Here is a 26,237-nt window from a genome sequence, read left to right on the forward strand (position 1 = left end):
TCTTTTTGAGGGTGTGCTGATAAAAACTTTACACTGTAACTCATTAGTGTTAAAGAGTGGCCAGATGGCACTAGTAGTAAAGACCCCACCTGCAATGCAGGAGACTTAAGAGATGGGGGTTTGATACCTGATCAGGAAGATCCCCTGGAGAAGGAAAGGCAACCACTGCAGTAGTCTTGCTTGGAGAACCCCATGGACTGAGGAGCCTGGTGGGCTCCATGGGGTCGCAAAGAGACGAACATGAGTGAGCAATTTGGCATGTTCATAAGGCCCTTTACTACAGTTAGAACTTTTTTTTAAATACATTGCTTTATTAGATTCTCATAACAAATCATTTGACATAGGTATAGCTGATATTTCTATTTCACTGTTGAGGAATTCAGAACTTAGAGAATTCAGCAACTCACTTAAAATTTCACTCAACCATAGTGTGCAGAGTAGCTCTGAACTCATACCTGATTTCAGACAGTATTCATTCTAGTACAGTGCTCTGTGTTCTCATCTTTAGTTCTCATTCATGGAAGGAGCACACCAGTTGTTTTCGATATTGAATCTTTCCAGTTAAAAAATGGAAGCGTGAAATAATTGAAGAATTCTTTACTCACACAACTACAGTGATCCCCATGATTAACATGTCCTATGATCAAGAACTGTTTTTATCTGATTTCACTTTTGGAGAGTACAACATTAATCTCTTCTATTTTTCTTTTTATTGGAGAGAGAAAACATTTGGGTGTGGAATTCTTACCCTTAGCATCTTTTGGCATTCTCTTAACAACTTAAAGTTTTCCCTACAATGCAAAACCTAGAATTAAAGCCCTGTTCTTAGTAAGACTGAATTTAGCACTGCACTTTGCTTGTCTGTTGTATGTAATCTTGTTTTTTCTTTCTGCTTTGTTGATGGAGCTCTATAAGTCATTTGCGTTGGTGGTGTTTTTTTCCTTGGACTTAAATGTTAGTCTCAAGGCTCAACTTAGCCATAATACTTAAGTCACCCAGATTGCTCCTTGACCTTAAATCCCTCTTTTCTATTAGTATACACTTTGCCACACCTTTGTTTAATGGTTTTCCTTTTGCTTGGAGTGTCCATTTCTCTTTCTTTGCCTTTTTCCCCAGCAGATTCCTCTTTCAGGGTTCAAATCATCTATCATTTCCCCTGAAGCCTTCTATTAGTCTTTCTCTTCAGGCAAAATTTTGTTGTTCTCCCATAGTGTTTTGTTTATTCTCTACTATCTGTCCTGTTACATTGTCTTATAGTTAATTTTATCTGCCTGTCAGTTCCTTATGGGAAGGACTAAAGGGGTGGTTCTGAGTAAAACTTGGGGTGGATAGTACTGGTGTATCTGGTTTTCTTTGTTAGTTTGTTTTTACAAACTAGAGATATAAAATTTTATTTCACAGCCTTGTCATAATTCACTTTCTAATAAGACATGCTTTGGGAACATTGTTTAAAATATGGGGAAGTTACATATTGGGTGTCTTCCAGGCAGGAGCAAAAATGTGGTCACTCCAGGCCAGTGGGTTCCTGAGGTTTTCAGCTAGCATCTTCTATCAACTTAGCATGTTTCCTGGCACACCAATAGGGTATTCAATAGGAAACTGGTCAGTGGGAATGTGTTAGGTGCAATCACATGATGTTTTCAGTTCATTTCAGTCATGGGGGAGAGAGAGGCTTTTATTTTGTTTGCTTCCCTTTAATGGCTTGTTGTGTTTACCATATATTCTCAGTACTGAACAGCCATCAACTTGATTTGCTTAATGGCCTGTGTTTGTTCTTACAGTCCATGAATTAACATATAGTTGATGTTGTGAAATTGTTTTTAGTTGCTTGGACTAAGAATAAGTGTTTTTAGTTCAAAGTAAAAGAGTAGAAATTATTTAGTCACAAACTAAAAAAAAAAAATCATAGGAATATAAATATTTGCATCTGAAAAGAATGGCAGCTAATACAGATTCAGAAAGTTGTAAAAGGAGGGAAATTAAACTAGAGCCTGACAGTGTGTACTTTACCTTGGTCAAGTAGCTTTTTGTTTCCTTTACTGGTAGTATGTTAAGCTCTTGTGATTGTTATGCAAATTTTAAAAACTTTGAAAAATAACGAAATCATACTTTGACCTTTGTGAAATTGACCTTACTTTGAGTGATACATTCTTCCTAATGAAGAGTAGTCATTTGCTCTGTGGGAACATATTCGTTTCTCATTTTCTGCAGGGAATTGTTTCCAGGACTCTCATGGATGCCAAAATCTGTAGATGCTCAAGTCTCTTATATAAAATGGCATTGTATTGCATATAACCTGCTCACATCCTCCCAAATCATCTCTGGGTTACTTATAGCACCTACCACAATATAAAAGCTGTGTAAATAGTGGCTGGAGCATGGCAAATTCAAGTTTTGCACTTTGGAACTTTGGAAATTTTTTTCCCCCAAGTATTTTTGTTCTGCATTTGGTTGAATCCCTGGATGCAGAACCCCAAAGATGGTGCTGGCTGACCATACATTTCTTTTAATATTTGCAGAATTGAAACATAAGCATTTTTTTCATATTATTTTTGTAGTACATCTCATCACAGAAAAGAAACATATTTAGGCATTTAAACCCTTAAGTACTAAGGTAGAATGTCATGAGATATTTCCACATTTATCATAGGTTTTCTTGTATTTTAAATTTTATTCCATCAAAAGATATTTGTTATTGAATATCAATATAAAATTGAGTATTTTCCCATTTTATGTGAGGTCATATAACCAATTAGATTATTAAATTTGATAATCTAACACATTGATGATCTCCCTTGTAAATGTAGTTAATCTGATTTTCATATTTGTGTGCCTGTGAAAGTAGCTTTGAAAATGTGATACATGTTTTTATTCATTAGTGTAATTTTAATTAAGTTTTTAATGCTTCACATGTTTTGTGTTTTTCCTTTGGAGGATTGGATAGCTTTAGTCAAAGCAGCTGCTGCAGCTGCAGCCAAGAATAAAACAGGGAACAAACCTCGAACCAGCGCTAACAGCAATAAAGATAAAGAGAAAGATGAGAGAAAATGGTTTAAAGTACCTTCAAAAAAGGAAGAAACTTCAACTTCTATAACCACACCAGAAGTTGAGAAGAAGGAAGATCTGCCTACATCTAGTGAAACTTTTGGTACAAAATATGTTTTTATGTTCACTCCCCATGGCAGTGGTAAACTCACATAGTGAATTGTCAGATCTTTTGGCTACCTGTAGTTTGAACATACAGTTGAATTATTGGGCTTTTTTCCTTAGCATCATAATGACGTTTAACTTTTTTAACAGCTCTGAAGGTTAATGGTCTAATATGGGTACTTGACAGTGGATACCCTCAGTATTCTGGAATAAGAAATGAGTTGTGATTTTGATTTGTAACTTTTTGGTAGTGGGTATTGAGATTCTTTTTGTGTGGGATTTTTTGTTTTGTTTTGTTTTCTTTTAAAATGCTTTTGCATGTATTTCAATATATAATACAGAAAAAGCAGTAAGTCATTCCTGAAGCACAACTGCCTTTAGTAGTTATTTTTTTTTTCCTAATACATTTGTCTGGAGAAATTTGTGTCTTTTAAAGTTCTGTGTCTAAGCACTAGATTAAAAAAACTTAGGTGCAAATCTTATCTTAGTGTTTTGCTACTTAAAATAATTCATGTGTTTTAACTTTGGATTCTAGATAAACTCTCATATATGTATTCTATTAAAAGTAGGACTTCATGTAGAGAACGTTCCAAAGATGGTCTTTCCACAGCCAGAGAGCACATTAACAAACAAGAGGAAAAATAATCAAGGCAACTCATTTCAGGCAAAGAGAGCTCGGCTTAACAAGATTACTGGTAAACTACAATGATTCTTTTTGTGGGGGGGGGGAATGGAGGGTTTGATTTTACAGTAGTTTGTTTTTAATAAAGGAAAATATATCTTTTGGTTTAGTGTAGCTGATTAATAAGAAAAACAGTTGCTTTGTTTCTTTAAGGTCATCACCTTTTGACACCATGGGTTTTTTCTGTTGTGAAATGGAAACAGTATCACCTGTCTTCTGCCTACCTCACAGGGATGTTGTGAGGATGCACGGGGTCAATTACATAGTTTTAAAATCACTTTGGTGGCAGGAGTAGTTCTCTAAAAATTGGATCATCTGCTTTTGTCAACTTGTGGAGACATACTGTCCAAGGTTCTAAATATTATACAAACATACTTATTCTTGACTAGTCTCATTAGGGATCGTTGGAAAGATGAGTACTGACTTAAATTCAGCTCCTGAATCTGTTAATTCCCAATATAAAAATACTTCTATAACTTTTTAAAATTTCTATGCTGACCTTCAGGTTGGTCTCTAGAATTAGGGCTTATTTCTCTTTGCCGTGTTGTAGTTTAGAAAGTAGAATACTAGAATGATGAAAAACACAGGAAATTCTAGCCTGGTTAGTGTTCACAGAAGAAGGGACCAGTCCATATTTAAGCCCCACACTTCCAAGGCCTAATGATTCTAACCTTTAAAAGAGATTGTTAATATATTTAATTTTTTGAGTGTTCTATTATAAAATGTTAGTGGCTCAGTCGTGTCTGATTCTTTGTGACCCCATGGACTGTAGTTCGCCAGGCTTGTCTGTCCATGAAGTCCTCCAGGCAAGAATACTGGAGTGGGTAGCCATTGCTTTCACCAGGAGATCTTCCCAATCCAGGGGGTCAAACTGGGGTCTCCCACGTTGTAGGCAGATTCTTTACTTCCAGAGGCACCAGGGAAGCACATACATTATAAAGGGGGTGCTAAAATATTTTAATTAATAATCAGTCACATGCTCTTAATTTTAAGGATAATGATTTTAGTGCCTTTGGCCTAATAAAATATGTAAATCTTTGTTGACATTCTTTTAAATAATTTGAAAAAGTTGGTTTCATCATCAGATCCAAGAATAAATGTAAATTAAACATTTTGACCATTATCCAGAGTGTAAGCCCACTCATCTAAGTAATTATAATTGGTTTCAACAGGTGAGAGTATTTAATCTTTCCATTTGTTAATATTGTTTTTGTGCCTTTCTCTGATAAAGGATATATTTGGCCCCAGGACAGGAACTATTTCAAATCATTCTACCCATTCCCATTCCACCTTTTCCTTAGAAACTATTAATGTTGGAGAAAGCCAGTGAATGTTATTCTAGTGATTATTATGCTGGCAGCTTGAGACCTCAGTTTTGTTAGAATAATGGGACCCGGAGCTCTGTTGTGTGGATAGTGCTTCTCATTGCTGTGATACCCAGATTGACTCGCCTTATTGGGAAGCCAAGATCAAGGAAGATGGAAGTGACACTGGTGGCACAACTGCCAGCTTACCAGCATCATGTTTTTCCCTAAAATCTGGATACTTTTAGTTTCAGTCAATATACACTTAACATGTGTCTTACTAAGAAATTCAAGCTCACTATTTCTTTAAAGAAAGCAGCTTAATTCACAGTGATGCAGTATCTCCGATGGCCTTGAAAAGATAGTAGTGGGGGGACTTTTTCTTCACTTCCTCTTGGGAATCTTAAGTAATAGTTCTGGCAGCAGTAGAAAGGCAGAAGTTTTACAAGTGTGAAGCTGTTCTGATCTTTTCCCTTTATTTACTCAACTTATGTGTTAATTTTTTAATAGTTTTTCATCTCTGAGTCTGTTTCTGATTTCATGTTACAGCTGTATCATGCAAAAAGATAATATATGTTTTAAGATTGTTTCTGATGATTGAGACGCCAGCTTGCCTTTGTACAGTAAATTTTGTTTGTAGATCATAAAAGAGAGATGAGAACTAATAGGAAGTAGCAGTTTTGTTACGGAATTATGGTATATTTGAAATTTATCAAGCTCACTTATATATGTCTTTTTGTCCCTTTACTGCTGAGAGAAATAGCCTAGTAACACGGCAGCATCTCAGCCTCCTCTGAATATTTCCTACCACACTTTTTAATTTGTTTTTTAAGTAGTTCTTACAGGAAATAAGTGAACCAGCTGCTGGATAAATTTAGTTCATGTGTTTATTCACTCTCTTTCTGTTTCTTAACCATATATACACCCTATAGAGATTCCAAATCTGATTTCTATATAGGGAATGGTATAGGATGGCTTCAAAATTTTTAAATAAGTAGACATGGAAATTATTGTTGCAGAGTGTGTGTGTGTGTGTGTGTGTGTGTGTGTGTATTCTTCCAGAATCTTAGGTTTCATTATGTCATAAACTTATTGATAATTATATACTTTGTGCATGCTGATTTAGAAAAAACAATGTTACAAAGATGCTCAGGAGTTGCAAGTGAACTGCAAGCAAATTTGAGTAGATTTTAAAATACATATTGGTAGAGAGTAAAAGAAGAAACATTAGCAGTTGGTGCGTGGCATGTGTGTAATAGTTCTAGGAATTTCTAGACCTTAAGCCAGTTTAGATACATTTGTACAGCTTAAGGAATATAAAAAATAATTTTAAGATCCAGAGGTTTGAATTGGCCAGTAATGTTATTGATAATAATATTCAGGATGTTTGGTTCTTAAACTCAACAAGAAGATTGTATTTTGGAATCCCTGATGGAAAAGCAGAGCATGAATTTAACTGCTTTGTTCTTTCTTTCCTCCCCGTTACCATTCTGAGATGCTTTGGTCTCTGTTCTGTTTGTTCCTATTGGCAGTGAGAGACCAACTGTATATTTTATAACTGAAGTAGAATATTGAGAAAGTATCACTTTGTAGATGGGACTCATAAAAATCTGTATTCTACTTCTACCTGATAATAAATAATTTCTTGAAACTGCATAATGCATTCTGTTAAGATATTTACTCTATAGATATCTTATTTGGATGACTGCTTGTTAGTAATATATTGATAATTAATACATATTTGCAGATTACTAAAAATCAATTCTGTTTATTTCCCTCCAGTTCTTGTCATTTTGGAAGGTTATTGCATTTCTCCCCAGAATGTTAGTTGGTCATGATGACAGATTTTAGACTGCTTCTTAAGGCAGCAGTAGTCAGTGTCCTCCTCAAGGGCATTTAAAAGTTTCTTGTCCCTTGTTTATATTTGATAACTCTTGTATAAGATGGTTTGCATGTAAAGTATGAAAGCCTTTTTATTGATCATATTTGAAGCTTTTGAATTAACTGCCTACCAAGTATTACATCTTCTAACCTAATTTTAAGTAGTTTTAATTAAATGCCCCATTGCTTTTATAAGAACATTACAAAGCTTTATTTTCTTTTCACAAACCATTAAGTGAGAATTGCTTTTAATTATTTGGGTCTGTAATATCCAAATGTAGATTCACTTAGTAAGGCTAAATTATTTTGTTTCTTTTAAACTTCTGGTACTTTAGTTTTAATTTTAATTTGTGATCTATTTTATCTATTATGTGATTTGAAAGTATTTCCACCACCTTTATGAAGGGAAACAAAAAAAGTATAGTTAGTAGATTGAATAGCAAACATTTGTTCTCTTTGAATACCCATAGAAGTAGGGCCTCTACTCAATTCCCTACAAAAGAAGAAGCTAATTTTCCTAATTATTTTTCATTTTACTTTCAGTAGTATTTAATATAAAAAATATTAGCTAGAGAAGAAATACCTAGTGAATGCGGTTTTGTTAAATATATTCTGTGCTTACATCTTTTTTAGTCATCTAAAAATGCGTTCAGAAGTTACTTTAATACAGCTAGAATTGAATTTATGATATATAAGCTATTTTTATGAAACTACTTATACATTGAGTCTTTTTCCCTTCATTTGAATATACACTTAAAACTGTATGGAACTTGAGCAATATGGATTATGTCAGACTGCACCAATAGAAGTTTTAATACCAGTCATTGCTGTATCAAAATCATTGTTTTATAGTCAGCATTTCCTATTTTAAATTACAATTCTGAGTGATAGATATTCAGCTTCATTATCTAACAATAGAAAGGTGCTTTTTGCCTGATTGAACACTTGGTTCTAGTATTACCTTGAGAATGCAATTTTAATATTTGAATTTCTACCTACATTACTTAACATCTTAGAGATTGTTACCTGAAAGAGTCAAGGGGCGTTGGCACAGGGTTAACTCAAAGTTATGTGGCATTTTGGGGTCCTTTTTTTCTCATGTTAAAAATGGTATGCTGCTGCTGCTACTAAGTCACTTCAGTCGTGTCCAACTCTGTGTGACCCCATAGATGGCAGCCCACCAGGCTCCCCCGTCCCTGGGATAGATAGCTTTAATACTACAAGTAGTATAATTGCTGAAGTAAATTTACTATTAAGTTGTTGATTGTTAAACATACTTCCTTTGAAGCCAGAGTTTTGTGTGCCTGACTTTTGAAGTGTCACAGAAATGGTTTTGGGTGACCTTTTATGTGTGTGGTGGCCATAGGAAATAAACGTGTACAAGGGTTATGTTAATAAATTTACCTCCATTGAGGGTACCTATCTGGTGCTTACCAAAGACTCTGAGTAAATGCCTTTAATTTCTAAATTAAAGCCAGGTTTTAATGTCTCTTAATGTTGAGACATTTTATACTCTGGATAAAATATTCTGTCTTCTAAAATTGAAAACTAAAGGTATACATGGGAAAAAACTGGAACTCCCAGTTTATGTCATCAATTGTATAATGAGGCTCTCATATGAAGTCCAAATGTAGGAAGGATCTATACTCTTTTTCCATTAACATGAAAGGAATCCATCATGTTCTCACCACTTTTGTAAGTGATCAGGCACAACTGGGTATAGAAACACACTTGTGAAGCTTAGGGTAAAGAATCCAAGTGAAATAAAACAAATTGGGAGTAGTTTTTTTAGCTAATAATATAACAACAACAATCATTTTATATTCTAGATGTTTGAAAGGATTTCTTATATCTTAATTCCGTATCTTACTTCAGTTGTATGGACAAAGCCTAAGATATCAATAATTTAAGCAGTCTTAGGTTTTTGGATATTAATCCGTAGAAATTTAAATTTGTACAGAATAAATGTGTATGTGTGTGGTTTTTTTTTAAAGGATATTTTAAGGTAACTTTTTTTATTTTGAAAACTGTTATGTTAGCTACTCTCAAGTTCTAATTTAGCCCTTTGAGTCATTATTAAGGACGTTTGTATATTTGACAAGTAACTGTCTGAGAGTATACTTCCTATAAAAAAAGTATAGGGGATTCAGCTGCTAAAATTTTGGAGAATTCGTGTGAAAGCCAGTATCTTTTCTAATAAGCGATTTCTGTACGATTTTTCTCAAGGTTTGTTGGCATCCAAAGCTGTTGGGGTGGATGGTGCTGAAAAAAAGGAAGACTACAATGAAACGGCTCCAATGCTGGAGCAGGTATGAAACGGTAGCATTTGATTGTTTTCAAGGTTCCCCGCTGGAATTATCACGGAGCTATAGTATCCACACAGTTGAAATCACCCTTTTGATATGGGGATGGGAAAATAATGGGTGATACATTTTTAACTCTGCCTTCTCCAAGTTATGCAGATAAACTACATACTTAATTAGTGTTTATTTTCAGTAGGCTAGCATTAAAGTCTGTCTCCCAATGGTGGAAAGCCAGGAGACGGGCCTCCCAGGGTACATACAGGCTTCCAGCTGGATCACCTTTGACTAGCTTACGAAAAGACCCTTACACAAATACTTTTCATTTGTGAGTTAAAACAGGGTTTTTTGACATCTTATAAAGCTTCTTTTGTAAGAAGTTTCTTTTATATTGTAACAATTGGTGTTGTTAGACTGACTGTGTTTTATGAATTGATCAATGAGCCATACATTTTTGCTAGGATGTATATTTTAATAACTACAAAAATAACTTAAAAAGCTATTAAGGGTCTGTCTTTAAACCACCTAATAGAGGAATTTGAAAATGAAGGTTGCAGTTGCTAGGCTTTGCCTCAGCTACCTTCAGGTTCCCACAATACCTGTATATAATGGGCTGTGCATGCTTTTCCATTCTTTAAGGGCTTACCTTTCGGGGCACCGTTAGACTATACGAACACAGTGATAGCCATAACTGGATTTCCTTGGTTCTTCTGTTTTAAAATCTGAGCCTTAATGTAGTTTTACTATATCCTTTTTGTATTATTTCTTTATTAGTAGCCTAATAAAGAAGACTTTAAAATGAGTACCTTTTGCTCTTCTCTATATGCGTTTTAAAAAACAGTCCAAATTTAATTGATATTGTATTGAGTTTTTCAGGGTTATTTTAGGCCTGATTTGATAATAGTGCATTGTTTCGGTGCCTCCATTAATGTTGTATTAAATCAGTGATCTTTTAAATTGATTAATATGTCAGTGAATCATGCCTTCTGATTTTCTGTGGTCATCAAACGGTTAAGTCTTTGCCGTTATTGTCAGTATATCAACCAAATTTTAAATGACTTTTTTTTAACTGTGTATTATTATATTCAGCGTCCCAGATATAACAATATTTTGTATTTTCACCACTGTTTATGGTATTCTCAGAATGCAATAAGTCAGGGACTTGGGTAATAAACTGTTTCTGGAAAATTCATTACAATGTCAATCTTTCATTATGCACAATCCCACTGAGAAGAATGTGATTGTGAAAATTACTGTGTGTGGAAGTTAGTGTAGAGGGCAGTGCCCTTTTCAGAGACAAGTATAGAAAACAACATTTTGAAACTGAGCTTAAAAAGGAGAAAAATTGAGTAACTCGGCTGTTTTTATTCACATAATTAAGAAAATTTTGAGAGTCCTTGCCAGTTTTGTAACAAAGAGACCAGTGATTAATAATGAAAAGTTTGTAAATTATTTTAGATTTTTAGGAACGTAATACCGTCGCCCCCTTTTTTGTCATTCACGATGATTTCAATGTGAACTGTTTTGTAACCAAACTCTTAATTCTTATACTGTTTGCCCTGCTTCAGAGTTAAAAAGCCGAGTTATAAAATTCTTAATTACATCTCAGTTGGTATGACTTGAAGAAGAGGTATTGTCACTAACCTATGTTGCCCTAATGAGTAAAATAATTTCACTCACGACGTAGATTTATAACAGGCCTAAGGCCCAAACTTACTGTGCTAAGGAATTTATTTATTTACTCTAAGAAAGTTCAAACTCTGTGGTCTTGAACCCCAGTTCTCAGATTATTAATTATAGGTTACTTAATTGTATTAGGGAATTGTTATGTTATATTTTACTTTTGGATAAAACCTGCATTAGATGCATAATTCAGTAAGTTTTAAAGAATGTTAATTTGTCCTTGTTTAGAAGTTAAGCACCTTATCAAGATATTAATTTAAGTATTAAAATCTTGTTTTATAACTTTGTAACTTGAGAGTAATGGATGCTGTAGTGATGTCTCACATATGTGAAGATGAACAATAAAATTGTTTATTTACAAGTAATGGCTCTAATTACTTTTCTGGCAACACTTTTTATAATAAGCTTAGGAATCCTTTCTATATATGGAGGTTTTTTTTTTTTCAAGTGATGACTCTGCACTTATACACATGTGTAATGAGTAAATTCAAGAATAGAAATGATGACAGTTGAGTAAATGAAACGCTTGACACCCACCCTTTAATGTGGTATGTCTAACATGCCATCTGTAGCACAGTCAAAGGTGCCCTGGTTAATACCAGATATTCAGTGTTTTTCTACCAAAAATGAACGCCTTCGATTTCAGGGAACAGAAAGCTATTTGGTTCCCAGACAGTGACTTTCATATTCCAGAGAACTGCAGCCTGCAGACCTGTTGGTCATCCCTCACAAAAGATAGGGAAGTAAAAAAGGTTTCTTGGGGACCAGCATGTTGTTCATAGAGCTAGCAGTCTGATTCTCTGTAGAGGCCTATCTTAGTATAGGTTTTTTTTTTTTTTTTTAAGTGTATCTCATACTTTGTTCTCAGATACATATGTCAAAAAGAGATACAGTATAGGCATTCCAACACCATAGAGTACAAGTCCATCCGATGTGGCTGTTCTCTGTAGTCTTTGGACACATTCACTTATAATTTTACAAATGTAGGACATTTTACTGCCAAATGAATTAAGGTACTCTTTATGAAAGAACTGACAAAGTTCTAATTTTTTTTTAAAAGTATCAGTTGGCAGGAAGAAGGTAAAAACTCTCATCTAAGAATGCGACGTATTTTGTTTTTAAATCCAATGTTTTTAACTTACACTTGGTTTTATTCCTTGTTTTTTTTTTTTTTTCTGTTGTTGCTTGTTTTGTATTGTTTTTTAGTCTTTTAACTCTGTATTGCTGGTGGCTTCGATTTCATGATGCATTATGCTTATGAAACTCTAGCTTTCAGCACTAAAATGAGTTAAAGATAATGTTTCGTTAATTTGGTCATTGTTTTCCTGTTGAGATCTTTCTTTAAAGGGAAATTGTCTCCTTAAACCTCTGCATTGAACTCAAAGACATTATTATTTTTTTTAAATCTGAAAATCAGAAGCTTACATGTATTCCTTTAATGCTCTAAAACACAAATTTGTCATTGGTAATTATTGGTAATTATTGTCATTGGTAATTATGATTTCCAAAAAGGTATGTTTTAACTTAACACAAACATATTTGTCCAGTAAGGTAACATTTTATATTCTGAGAATATTATAAATAATACATGTTTTAAAAACCACGGTTTAGACAGGTCGACAGCATCCCTTTAAAGACAGCCTATTCAACTTTTAGTTAATAATTTGTGGGGTTCTTTTTGGTTTTTCATTTGTAATAGAAATGTTATATGTTGCTTAACAATGTTTTTGGATACTAAAGTTGCTTAACAATCAAAAATAGAAAACAAGAACAAAAATGAAGAAACCAAAATAAAAATATCAATTTTTTATTATTTATTCAGGCGATTTCACCTAAACCTCAAAGTCAGAAAAAAAATGAAGCTGACATTAGCAGTTCTGCCAACACTCAGAAACCTGCACTGTTATCCTCAACTTTGTCTTCAGGGAAGGCTCGCAGCAAGAAATGCAAACATGAATCTGGAGATTCTTCTGGGTGTATAAAACCCCCTAAATCACCACTTTCCCCAGAATTAATACAAGTCGAGGATTTGACGCTTGTATCTCAGCTTTCTTCTTCAATGATAAATAAAACTAGTGAGCACAGATTTTTAAAAAATAGTTACTTATCCTATAAGATACATTAAAAACAGTTTGGTTGTAGTTATATTGTATTTTTATGAAGTTGCATTTTAAAAATTCAAACTTAAGTGGATATGACAGGGAAGGCTTGAAACTCTCTCAGGGGCAAAATCCATATACATTTCTGACTGATGTATTGTACAGAGGGACAGTGACTATACTGCTGGTTAAGAAACCTCAGCATTTAGTAACCATAATTTAGTAACTATAGTTTGACTTTCCTCAACTAATGATCCAAGCAGAGTTAGAGGCCTGATTCATTACAAAAAAAAAAAAAAAACATTATGGGATACAGAAAGACCCATGGTGGATATGTGGATATTGTCCTGAACTCCTAAGGCTTCTTATGGATTGATTTAGTCATTGTCCCCACTTGTCTATACCCCACCCCCAATACATTTTATTCAGTTCTTCTAGAATTTAGAGTGCAGAATTCAGATTAATTTTACTAATGGAAGAAGAAAACTGTTTCCTTGATCTTATTTTTAAAGATTTTAGTGTTTCAATACTGCTAATCTTTGAAGCATTTACTTAGTCTTTTTAATTCAACATGGGTATGGATATATTTAAGACAAGATTTGTGTTGACCCTATGTTTCTCATATTTTAGTATTTAAGTTAGAGATATAGAAAAATAATTACCTAAATTCACTAGGTAAAAGATAATTTTGCTGTTTATAACAGCAAATGAATTAGTAACCTGATTATTAAATGAATATGACAGTTTTCCTTATGAACTCCTCCATATCATATCTTCTACAGCAATTAAAAATGGTGGCATTGAGAAGACTTCTATCAGTCAAATATATTAAATTTCTCTTCCATTCAGTTGCTGTATTTTTTTTGCTCAACTGTATTTTTCATTTTTTGATTAGGTTTTGGTACTTTTTTGTTTTGATTTGGTTCTATCTAATAAATGAAAGGATGGGAACAGAAACAGTTGTTTCGTCCTAAGCTTCACTTCTTTATGGCATTTATCATTAAATGATGTCATCAGTAGTCACTAAAGTGTCAGATGACACTGATATGTATTTTATTTTGAATTGTTTTTTATTTTAGTAGTATAACCACAGTGAATTTTATCCTTTTCTTTCAGTTATCACCATGTCTTTTCATTTTGATTTTTGTAAAAGTACTTTTGAATACCCAAAGCATCAACTTTTTTAGACCTCGCTTATTTTCTCCTTCTCAATTAACATAAATATATTGGCTTATGTAGTCCTGCCTGTTCTAAATAATCAAAATGTTTATGTGCTGTGTAGAAGGAAAATGAAAGGTTAAAAAGAATTTCCAAGCTTTTGTGTAATATATAGCTAGAAGATGCTCAAGTGACTCAGTGAGTTTTTCAAAACAAAACAAAAAACATTTGAGGGCAAGAACTGTCATATTTTTAAAAAATTCTCATTTTTTTGCCCATAGTGAGTACTTAAAGTTATTTGTGCTCAATTTATTTTTTTTTTTTAATGAATCAGGCCCAAACATATGTTCACAAAAATCCATTTGGGGGAATGAGGGTGGGATAAAATTATTTACATTAGTTTTACTTTAGCAAGTAAAGCACTAACTCTACAATGCATGTCAGAATTTTGTTACCGATGCCCGTCTTTTTTTTCCCTTAGAGATTCTAGATTTGTAATATAGCAAAAGGAATATATATATATATATGTTTTTTTTTTTTTTTAAGAAATCTGTGGCTATACAGAGATAATTTTCCCAAAGGAAGAATGGCAACTAACAACAATCAGCAATTAGAGAATAAACTGTAGTCTTTTTCCATGGGAAACTACCTGAAATGAATGTTCCATGTTATTTTCTTTTGGTTCTAGTAGGCTTTAGATTTTAAAAGTTTTGATTAACCCTTGTGAATGAGGGCAGCTTTTGCCTTTGATTCCTTTTGGAACATGTGCTGTTCCTTGTGGATACCTTAACAGCATCAGAGGGCAGAATTTGAATCATTTTTCCCGTTTTTTCTCCTTAAATATGATAAGATGATCCCGGCATGTATCTGCTTCGTGAACATTGAAGATCTTTTTCTAGGTCCTCCACAGCCTGTGAACCCCCCTAGACCTTTCAAGCATAGTGAGCGGAGAAGAAGATCGCAGCGTTTAGCCACCTTGCCCATGCCTGATGATTCTGTAGAAAAGGTTTCTCCTCCCTCTCCAGCCACTGATGGGAAAGTATTCTCCATCAGTTCTCAAAATCAGCAAGAGTCTTCAGGACCAGAGGGTAATGTATATTGATTTCCTATAGATCCAAACGTAAAAGAAGACAAAGAAAACACTTAAGAGATAAAGATTATTAAAATTTAATAGATTTCTGCTTTTTTTTCTTCTTAAGATCTCTGGACTTTGTAGATAAGCACTTCATTTGATTCTACAAATATTCGTTCAGTGCCTTCTTTGTTGATTGCGAGGCACTGTTTAACTTATGTAGCATTTTAATCCACATTGATATTAACTGAGACAGTGTACATCTCTTAACATATTGCGTTCTTTATTCTGTGTAGTACCTGACGTTGCACATTTGTCATTGGGACCCTGTCTCCCTCTTGACTTAAGTCGTGGTTCGGAAGTCACAACACCGCTAGCCCCAGATCCCTCTTACCATAATGAATGCCTCAGAGCAGAAAAGGAAGATACACAGATGCTTACAAATCTTTCTTCCAAAGCAGTGACTGATGCAAGAGGAGCTCCAGCAGCCTCAGGTAAAAGATTCATTTTTACAAAGTTAGCTAGGCTTGCATTTATATGGTAAAATGAGTTTGATATATAAATTACATTTTTTAATATGTTGTTCCTCCTCATAAATAACTTTTATGTAACAGCTGTGGAAGATGGGGTTTACAGTCATTTTGTGCAACCATTGTCCACCATTTTTCCTGGACATAATTGTTATTTTGTCGCTTGACTTGCTTCTCCCTACTCTTTTCTTATATCCCGTTTCTACTAAGTAGGAATTACTAGAGTTAAATATAATCACAGAAGTTCTTGGTTTTGAAGCCAGAAAATACTTAACAGGGTCAGTACTTTATAGGTTTAAAAATTTTAATAGAATTTAAGAAACACTTGGCATAAGTTAACTGAACGTCGTTAAGTCTCTAAGTCGTGTCCAACTCTTTATGACCCCATGGACTGCAGCACTCCACTCTTCCCTGTCCTTCACCATCTCCTGGAGTTTGCTGAAACTCCTGTCCATTGAGTCGGTGATACCATCCAACCGTCTCATCCTCTGTCGCTTCCTTCTCCTCCTGCCTTTAATCTTTCTCAGCATTGGGGTCTTTTCCAGTGTTTGTAATAGAACTTAATGTTTAAGAAACACTTAGCTTAAGTTAACAATATACTTTTATCTTAAATATAGTCCCATATTTTGGAGCAGAATCTCCCAAATTTAACCATAATTGATTATAGTGTTATTTTGAGAGTTCCGAGTGTAAAACCAACCATGCTCTAGAAGACATTTTTTGATTATTTTATGATACTTGTAATTATTTGAAACCTTTCTGAGGTGTTCTATCAAGTTGGTATTTTAATGTAACAGAATATTAATTTGTATTTCCATTATATGTTTACATCCTTTTATTTGGAATTTTATAGGATTTTAATTTCAAGCATAGAGTATGTACAATTCAAAAATAAAGGCAAATACTAATACCTTTCCAGTAAGTTACTAATTTAGAATTAGATGGATGAAGGAGATCTGAACTGAGTCAGTTCTGAAATGGGAAAAAACATAAAACTGTTTTTGATTTGCAGCCAAAGAGCACTGGGGATAATTGATTTTAATAGCATCTTCTCTGAAGTCATTTTATCAAATCCTTAGGTGAAGTATGAAATAGAGCTTGCTCTTTTCTGGTGGCCTTTGGTGGATATTAAAGTAACTTAAAGAAACATGCTTTTTACATTACTGCCATTACCTTCTTATTCCTTCTTTGAAAGTAAAAATGTAACTAATAGTAAATATACAGTGTTCTACAAGTCCATTAATCAAAAAAGATTGAAGTTATTTTACATGCAATAGTGTTTCCATATCTGGATTTTTTAAAAAAACCAATGCCCAAACTTGGAGATATGTAGGCTTTGAAGCATTTCTTGTCATTTCCCAAATCTTATCCATTGTCTTTGGACACTTTCTAAAAGCCCCTTCTATCTGTGGATAATTGATTTTTCTTTCCCCTGTTTTCACAAGATTTCTGAATTACCCTTAACCTTTGAGATACTTTTCTTCAAGAGGTGAAGTTCTTAAGAGTGCCTTGACAATATGGAATTTGTTGCTGTACTGAATATATAAAAATATGTTCAAGTTAAACTATATATTCATTGGGGAGATTATTTATAGTTGTGCATTTGAAAATATTTGTATTTTGGTTTATATGTGTAATTTTTTCTAATAATAACAAGACTGAAAGATAGACCAGTGTAAATAGGTGTATATTAATAACTAAGTTATGCTAGCTGGATGATGTATCCTAAAATGTCAAAGTAGTGATTGTGTATGGAAATCCATGATTCCAGTGATTTTGTGTCTAATCAGAATACTAGCCTAGTATTGTTGTTTCCAGAATTTCTAGCATATTTGTGGAGAAACAGGTAATTATCATTGAGGTGTGGTTCTTGTTTCTTGTAATGATTAAGATGCACTGGGGTAGAGGTAAGGCATGATTTTTTTCCCCCATTTAAGTATTAGAAATAACTTTTTGAGAAAGTCCAAGTAGCAAGGTAATTTTTTTGGAAAGTGAAAGGTAGAGAGGAGTTGGTTTTATAATGTGATGAGTTTGTAAGTTCGATGAAGAGTGACAACCGTTTTAAGTATGGTGATGACTGGCAACTTTAATTGCTTAAATCAAGGAAATGCATGCTTTTAAATGTTAATTAACTGAAAGTCTTGTTTATTAGGGTTGAACACAGTCACAACATATTTGAATGTATTTGAATGTGGGGTTGGGAGGGATTGTTTCTCTTAACCTCTTTTAATTTTTTATTTTTTGAGGGAAATAATAGAATTCAAGTTGTGTTCTAATTGGACACCTTTTGATTAAAACTTTGTGAACCTGTCTGACTTGCATGGAAATTCTCAGTGGTCTGCGCACTTTTTTTCTCTTAACATTTTTGTTAGCTGCTCTCAAAAATGGTTTGCAGTGTTTGTAGGCCTTCTCTCTGCACCCCAAGTTTTCTTCCATCTGAAGTCAGAGTACCAAGAGTTTTTGTTCTGTTTGATCTTATTTTTTTTTCATGTTTACTTGGTTCATTTCCATCTTAATTATAAAAGTAAGCTTTGTTACTCTTGAGTTTTAAAACTTCTGTAGAAAACATTATTTCCCAGAGCTTGTATCAAAGACATTTTCTGGGGTGTTTTTTCCAAATTGAAATTCTTGGAGTATTTAGAATGACTGAGGATATTAGTCCTTAACTGTGGAATAGTTTAACAGAGTTTTACTTTTTCTTGTGGGAGATTATGTTCTCACTGCTGAGTTTAGCAGTCAAGATAAAGAACTGATGATACTATGCAGATTATGCAGTTATTATATACACCTATTCTCAATAGGTTAACACTTGCTTTTAGGTATTTTCTAGTAGAGATAATGAACTTAGGCTAATCTTCTACAGTCTTCTACTGGGAAGCATGTGTGCAATATGACTATAAACAAGATTAAAAATACCTTGCTGCCCACATTACAAGAATACCAGTCATTGGTGCCCTTGTAAAACTTGGTGCCGTTGTTCTTTTTTTTTTTTCAGAATGCTTTATCTAACAGAGTCCATCAGTTTTAGGTAAGGATAGAGTCTTAGTTCTATTATTATTAGTTCTGTCGCTAACTGGGAATGTTGGCTGGTTTTCTTATTTATCTCCTGGATGTCCATATGACAATTACTGAATTACTCTGACCTCTTTAAGGAGTTTAAATCTGGAAGCTCAATGTATGAAAGGATGGGCCAACAATCAAACTGAGTCGCTGAGTCGCCTGTGCCCGGTGCTGTGCAGGCATCGCATCTTAAATGTTTGGTGGTTAGTCCATCATCTTACACCAACTTCACATTTATTTTCTGAAAGCCTTTTTGTTTTAGGGTGGCTTTCAATTTTTTTTTTTTTCCAGAATTGTACAAAACCAAACCAAACCACAACCAGAGACTCCTTAATCTACTTCCACCCCCACACCAAATGTTCATGGTTTATTCAAAGCCTGGGGTTTCCATGGAGAGTCTCAGGGATAGCCTCTTTTTTTTTTTTTTTTTTGCCGGAAAAATCAGATATTTAGCACACTGAAGAAACCACTCTGCATTATGGGGCTTTCCGTGACATGAAAGCAGATATGGCTCAGAGATCTGTCTCTCTTGCTTTAATCTGGATAGCTCCATTTGTTTTTTATCGTGTTTTTTGTTTGGCCAGGGGTAGGGGTGGAGTTGTAATATATATAGGCCATTATATAGTATTTTGTTTGAAAAAGTTCTGTTGATAAAATTTAGTTTACGAATCACTATTCTGTTAACTAATAACCTAGTACTGTGGTTCCCAAATTCTGCTGCATGGTGAAATAAAGACAATGTAGAGAGCGTCTCGTAAAATGACATTTGTTCTTTTATGGAATTCTTAAATAGATCTATTTTTAAATCTATTTGTGCATGAGTGTTTTTAAAAGTCCTGTCATTATTGCCTATAGGAATATTTACTTTAATATCCTTGTTTAAATGTTGACAAGCTTTTCTCAGTTCCCTAGTTTTACTTTTGAAATTTTATAGTTAAGAAATACAGAAACCAACACAATGTTGAAAAGCAGTTTTCCTCCAATTAAAAAAAAAAAAAAGAAATATGAAGGTTTGGGACCCCCCAGAACATGTGAAAACAGTAGAACGGATCCTCCTGAAAGCACTCTGATATTATAATTTCTGTATCTGTTCTGCTGTGCTGACCTGTGTTCCGGAGCTGAGGGTCAGGACAATGTTGTTTGTCTTCCAAGTGCCTGAGGGATCCCACACATTCCTGCCAGAAAAGGCATCCCTGAAAGGCTGTTCCTTTCATTTGAATCACCCCAGGTGCTTCCCAGGTGACTCAGTGGGTAAAGAACCCGACTGCTACGCAGGAGATGCAGGAGTAGCAGGTTTGATCCCTGGGTCTGGAAGAACCCTTGGAAAAAGGCATGGCAATCCACTCCAGTATTCTTGCCTGGAGAGTCCCGTGGACAGAAAGACACCTGGAGGTCTGTGTCCATAGGGCTGCAGAGAGTTGACAAGACCAGTGACTGAACACGCAGGCGCAACATGCAGGTGGCGCCAGTGGCAAAGAACCCGCCGGCCATGCAGGAGACATAAGAGACGCAGGGTTGATCCCTGGGTCAGGAAGATCCCCTGGAGTAGGAAACGCCAGCCCACTCCAGTATTCCTCTCTGGGGAATTCCATGGACAGAGGAGCCTGGTTGTGCTCCTGTCTGTGGGGTTGCAAAGAGTCGGACATGCCTGAAGTGGCTTAGCTTGCACGCAGGGGATTCTGGACGTGTTTCACCTTTCACACTGGAGACTCAGTGCTCCCAGAGATTAGGGCCCTACAGGGGCAAAACTCATAGTCAAGGGTTGCTTCTGGTGTATCTCTACCATCACTTAAGATTTAGAATGCAAATCTCTTATTGTTTCTGTCGTAAATGCCCTGTCATTGTCAAGAATACTGCATTAAATTTTTGAAAATTTCATGGTGTGGTGCAGTCATTGTTAGTAAGCAGTGATTAGTGAAAGGAAATGAGGCATTTGTTCAACGGTCTTGATAATAAGGAAATTTAATCTCATTTCTCTTTGATGTTCTTTTCATTTTTTGGTCATAAGAAATCTTTTTATCAGGGAGATTACCAATATTTTTATTGAATTTGGAACAATTATTAGCACCCCATTAACATTTAGTTCAAGTTGAGTGGTATTTTTAAATTTTTGTTGTGTTTTATTTAATTTATGTAAATTATTTACAGTAAGGTGAATCAAATGCTAGCTTTTTGATACCTTATTGGAGTGATTTAAAAGTCAAAGAACTCATAAATGGTAATATTAGAGCATAATTTAATAGACTGAAATTGTATTTAAGCGTACTAGAGTCTTTTTCTTAGATTAACCCTAGACACAGAGAAGATATTAGCATTGGAAATAGCTGAATATGAGTTCAGAAGCTTGGTTTAGTGTGTGTTTTGTCAGCAACACAGTTATTGAAGTGTACTATTGGTTTAAGAATGTATTTTGGACTATTAGATTATAATACCTAAGTGCCATTAAGTTGAATATTTTTTTTGTGTTAATAAGCCTTTATATCTTACATTTGGATAAAGACCAAAAATGATTTATAGAATAATTCTGTTTTGGCTTTTCTCGTTACCTAATAACACATTCGATGGAGTTCAGAGGTATTCATTTGTTCTAGGCAACAGAGGTTAAATATTAGTTTAAAAAATTTGTGCAGATTGTTGAAAGCCAGTATAATTTAATATGAAATTTGATATTTCATTTGGGTGATGGGAATAGCATTTTGTCATAATTGTCACAGGAGCAGAAATGTTACATGGACCTACTGCTGGAGTGCATTCCAACATTTCCTGGGTTGCCAAAGGCTGTGGTGCCAGAGTTGATCTTAACTGATTGCCCAGTGCATTCACCCTGACATTTTTTTATGTTTAGACCCACATTTATGCTATTTCTAGAAATGATGCAGTCTCAAATTACTCCACCATAATGGAGAAAAGTGAAAAAAAGCACTCATTATTTATCAGACACTAATCATTTTACATATTTTGACTCACGTAGTGCTGATAACAGTAGTAGGTAGATACTCTTATTCCTATTTGGTAGATAAGGAAACTGAAGCACAGAGAGATTAAATGATTTCCTCGAGACTGTGCAGCTAATAGATGGTGGAACTAGGAATCTAATCTGAATAGTCTGAAGAACCAAACATCATCCTTATTTCTTTGAAGTAAGAAATACCACTTCTTTGTTACTAGTTCAGGCAATAATGTAGACCTTTAGGGGAAAAGAGTCTTGGTAGAGTTTTGTGAGCAATTGTAATTTAAAACATTGTCCCATACTCTTAACCTTTTCTGACTAAACTTACGTATTTTTCCCCTAAACCTGCAGGAATATCGAAAATGGAAAAAAAAGTGAAATTGGAAGAAAAAAGCTCAACTGCATTTGGTATGAACAGAAAGTAATCTTTAAGCAAAAGACTGTAGATGGCTTGGCAGTGGGAGGACGTAGTCTGTCCCTTACTTTTTACCTGTTAGTGCTCCTGTAGGTGTAAGTGATCCTCTGTTTCAGTGTTTATTAGTTTATTCACCTCCAAATATGTTGTTTCTTAATACATGTCTTGTAGTAGTATGTGTATTTTTTTGTCAACGAACCCTAAGGCTTTCTCTGAGAACTTGATGTTTTTGAACATCTTTGAAATTATGACTGTTTAAAAATATGGTGCCATTTAATATTGTTGATCCTTAGAGAATGGATGGTAAATTAAAGTAGCCTTTTTTTCCCAGCCATTTTTTTTTTTGTACTTTCTTTATAAAAAGATACTAAATTTTCTGCTGTCTTTTCTGTCTTCTGTGCTATCATGACTGTAAGTTTTGGAATAATGGATAATAGTCTTAAATATTCTACAAATTAGCTCCCTGGAGCTTGAGTTACTCAAAGTTGGTTCAATGTGGTTGATAAGCTGTGGGCTAAACCTTTCTGAGTTGGACAATAGTTGAATATATGTGATGAGTTAATTTTAAATAAAGTATTCTAGGATACTGTTTTAACATCTGTTCATTTTCTTTAAAGTGCATATGATTGAGAAAAAAGAAATATTTTAAAATTTTAAGACAAAATTTAGTTTAATGAGTTTTTACTTCTTTGTGCTTTTTATCTTCATTCTTATATATGTGGAAAATATTGAAAGACTGCAGGAATTATTTGTGAATTTGACTTAGTTTTTAAAATATTTTTCCAAAAGAAAAAAGTTCAAGTTTTTTTAATCTTCTAATACATTTTCTTGTTAAATTTTGTGTGGAAATGCTGAGTCTCCTCAGTCAAGTTTTTCTTAAATTGTGGAGTATATTTCTTGCCACATCAGGAAACTGAGTTACATTACTCATTCAAGAATTTTAACTACTGTCTGTGTTAACTTTAAGGTGTCAGGAGTTGGGATTTCTCAACACTGCTAATGAAGATTCCCTCTTATAGCCCAGTAAGCTAATCAGGAGTTCCAGACTCATGACAGGAACAGTTTAATTGAATCCATCCACTCTGGGCAGGTGACTGGAATAGCTGATTAAACCATAAATGCTGCTTTTAGGTTAACCACAAAGGAACACCTCGGGATCAGTCATGATTACTAATTGACTCCCTTTTTGTCATTTAGGTAAGAGAAAAGAAAAGGATAAAGAAAGAAAAGAGAAGAGGGACAAAGATCACTACAAACCAAAGCAGAAGAAGAAGAAGAAAAAGAAAAAGAAATCTAAGCAGCATGGTAAGTACAGTCCTTCCTCAGTATCTGGGGTATTAGTTCCCAGCAGTTACCAAAATCCACAGATGCTCTAGTTTCTTGTATCAAATGGCATGGTGTAGTCAGCCTTTCATACTTGTAGGCTCTGCATACATCTGTGGAAATAAAAACTGATCTGCAGTTGGCTAAATCCACAGTTGCAAAACCTGTGGATACAGAAGGCTGACTCTAGGCTAAAATGGTGATTCCCATTTTTTAATATTCTAAGGTTCTTTTAGCTTTCCTCTTTTACAAAGTGGAGGTAGGACAGTATTCCCATGTTCTTAAGAGCTGAGCAGTTCGTCTAGTAGCCTTCCTTTGTCTTGCCTGTTTAGCTACAGTCAGTAAGTTAAGTGGTCTGTAAATTAGTCCTCGCAATGACTAGAGTCTTTCATTGCCAGCATTATGGTGGACTAGGTACCCTGAACAGGTACCCCTCCGTGAAGGAATTTCTCTCAATCTCGAATTTAAGGTCCTTTGAATTAGCTTTCCAGAATTGAGGGAAAATATTTTTAGAAAAGCTTGGAGAAAAAACAAATGATTTTTCTAACAATAGCTTGTCACTAAATAGTCATTAAAGCAAAAATCATTCTTAGAGATAGGTTACCATATAGTGATAAAGATTGAGTTCACTTTACATTTTTCTAAGTTTTATCACTGAATAACATCATCATATCTTTCTTAGTAATTGATTAACACAACCCAGAAGTGTCTGTAAGGATAAGAAAGATGGCAGCTGTGTAGTTGATCCAACAGACCTGTCCAGGACACTGAACTCAGCAGCTGCAGAGTAGACAGCTTTTCAAATAGACTCAGATAAAATGGACTATGGGATGCAACTTTAAGCAAGCCTCAACACATTTTAAGGGCTTTCCTGGTGGCTCAGATGGTGAAGAGTCTGCCTGTAATGCAGGAGACCCAGATTTGATCCCTGGGTTGGGAAGATCCCCTGGAGAAGGGAATGGCTACCAACTCCAATATTATTGCCTGGAGAGTTATCTTAAAATCACTACTGAAAAGACAAAAAGCCCTATATGTTTAGAAATCAAGCAAAATATTTTTAAATAATTCATGGATGAAAGAACAATGCCAAAGGGAAAATAAGATATTAAGAACCTGGCAGGTGATGAAAATATTATACATGTATCAACACTTGAAAATGTAGTTAAGATTGCACTTGCAAGAAGAATATTGCCATACATGCTTATAAAAGGAAAGAAGGCTCAAAGTCAGCTAAGCCTCCAGCTTAAGAGGTTAGAAAAGATTAAGCCCAGAAAAAGTAGAAGTGAACATGAATAATAAACATATGAACAGAAATTAATGAACTAAAAAAAAAGGTAGAAGAAATGAAAAATGCCAAAATTAAATGATGACACCTAATTTTAGACTTCTGGCCCCTAGAACTGAGAGAATAAACTTCTGTTATTTCTGTCCACCAGTTTTGTGGTAATTTGTTGGGGGCAGCTCTGGGAAACTGATACAACTCCAAATTCAGTTTGTTATTATTGTTGTTTAGGCACTCAGTTGTATCCAACTCTTTGGGGACCCCATGGGCTGTAGCCCACCAGGCTCTTCTGTTCATAGCATTTCCCAGGCAAGAATATTGGAGTGGGTTGCCATTTCCTCCTTCAGGGGGTCTTCCCCATCCAAGGATTGAACCCAGGTCTTCTGCATTGGCAAGTGGGTTCTTTACCACTGAACCACCTGGGAATCCCCAAAGTTTATTTTAATTGATTTAAATAGCTTTGCTCTCAAAATCAGAAGAGAACAGTATGGGAAAGGGCAGTCACAGGCCGTTCTTATTTGTGGACAAAGAGGCAAAACACATGGAATTAAATCTAGCAGGATGTTTAAAAATATGACCGTATAGGATTGGAATGCAAAGTGGTTTGACATTAGAAAATGAATTAAGGAAATTCACCACAGGAACATAGTTTCAATAAATGTAGAAAAACCATTTGATGCATCCGTGTGTACTTACATTAAAAAAAAAAACTTTGAATAGCAGATTGTAAAACTTTATTTAGAAACATAAAGAAAGCCTAAATAATCGGGAAATGACTCATATTCATGGGGTAGTAGATTGCTGTTGAAAAGGTGCCACTTGAAATAAATCTATAGATTCATTGCTGATTCTGAACTTAACATGGAAGAGTAAAGAGCCAAGAATGAGATAGTCACTCTTGAAGAAGAATAAGGAGAGTTACTATTCAGTTATCAAAGCAGGGAGGTATTTTGAAGGAATAGACTGTGTTAAGAACAGAATAATCCAAAGCAGATCATACATATTTCAAAACTTAGTTTGTTCAAAGCTGACATCTTAGTTTGGTAGGTAACTAATTGGTATCAGAATAATTTATAATCCATATAGTGGCAGTAAAACTGGACTCCAGCCTTACACCATGTACAACAATCAGACTGATACTGATGAGACTTCCTATGTGAAAGACAGAACTATAGAACTTTGAAAGTATAGAATGTCATCTTTGTGCTCTTTGGGCAGAAACTTCTAAATGAAGAATGCTAACCCAAAAGAAAAGGTTGAAAATGTGACTAGACTGAAATAAACTTTGGTTCATCAAAAGCCTTACAGAGAGAGTAAAAAAACAACACAAACCATAAGAAAATAATAA

The 26,237-nt window shown here is 34.5% G+C and overlaps 1 protein-coding gene across 7 annotated transcripts in view; it reads left to right on the plus strand.

Annotated features, from left to right (window-relative positions):
- Window positions 1-26,237, plus strand: part of PHF20L1 (PHD finger protein 20-like 1) — a 69,829-nt gene that overhangs the window by 23,624 nt on the left and 19,968 nt on the right. For 4 of the 7 annotated variants that reach the window (XM_018058578.1, XM_018058583.1, XM_018058581.1 and 1 more), the window contains 8 exons: window positions 2,935-3,148; window positions 3,717-3,845; window positions 9,244-9,326; window positions 12,823-13,075; window positions 15,157-15,345; window positions 15,626-15,823; window positions 22,221-22,277; window positions 23,482-23,589. In XM_018058578.1, coding sequence (XP_017914067.1) covers window positions 2,935-3,148; window positions 3,717-3,845; window positions 9,244-9,326; window positions 12,823-13,075; window positions 15,157-15,345; window positions 15,626-15,823; window positions 22,221-22,277; window positions 23,482-23,589 — 1,231 coding nt within the window. Of the gene's footprint in view, window positions 1-2,934; window positions 3,149-3,716; window positions 3,846-9,243; window positions 11,366-12,822; window positions 13,076-15,156; window positions 15,346-15,625; window positions 15,824-22,220; window positions 22,278-23,481; window positions 23,590-26,237 lie in introns of those variants that run through there. The other 3 variants (XM_018058579.1, XM_018058582.1, XM_018058584.1) reach the window with 2 other exon arrangements.

Source organism: Capra hircus, chromosome 14 (assembly GCF_001704415.2).
Source record: "Capra hircus breed San Clemente chromosome 14, ASM170441v1, whole genome shotgun sequence".
Classification (NCBI taxonomy): Eukaryota; Metazoa; Chordata; class Mammalia; order Artiodactyla; family Bovidae; genus Capra; species Capra hircus.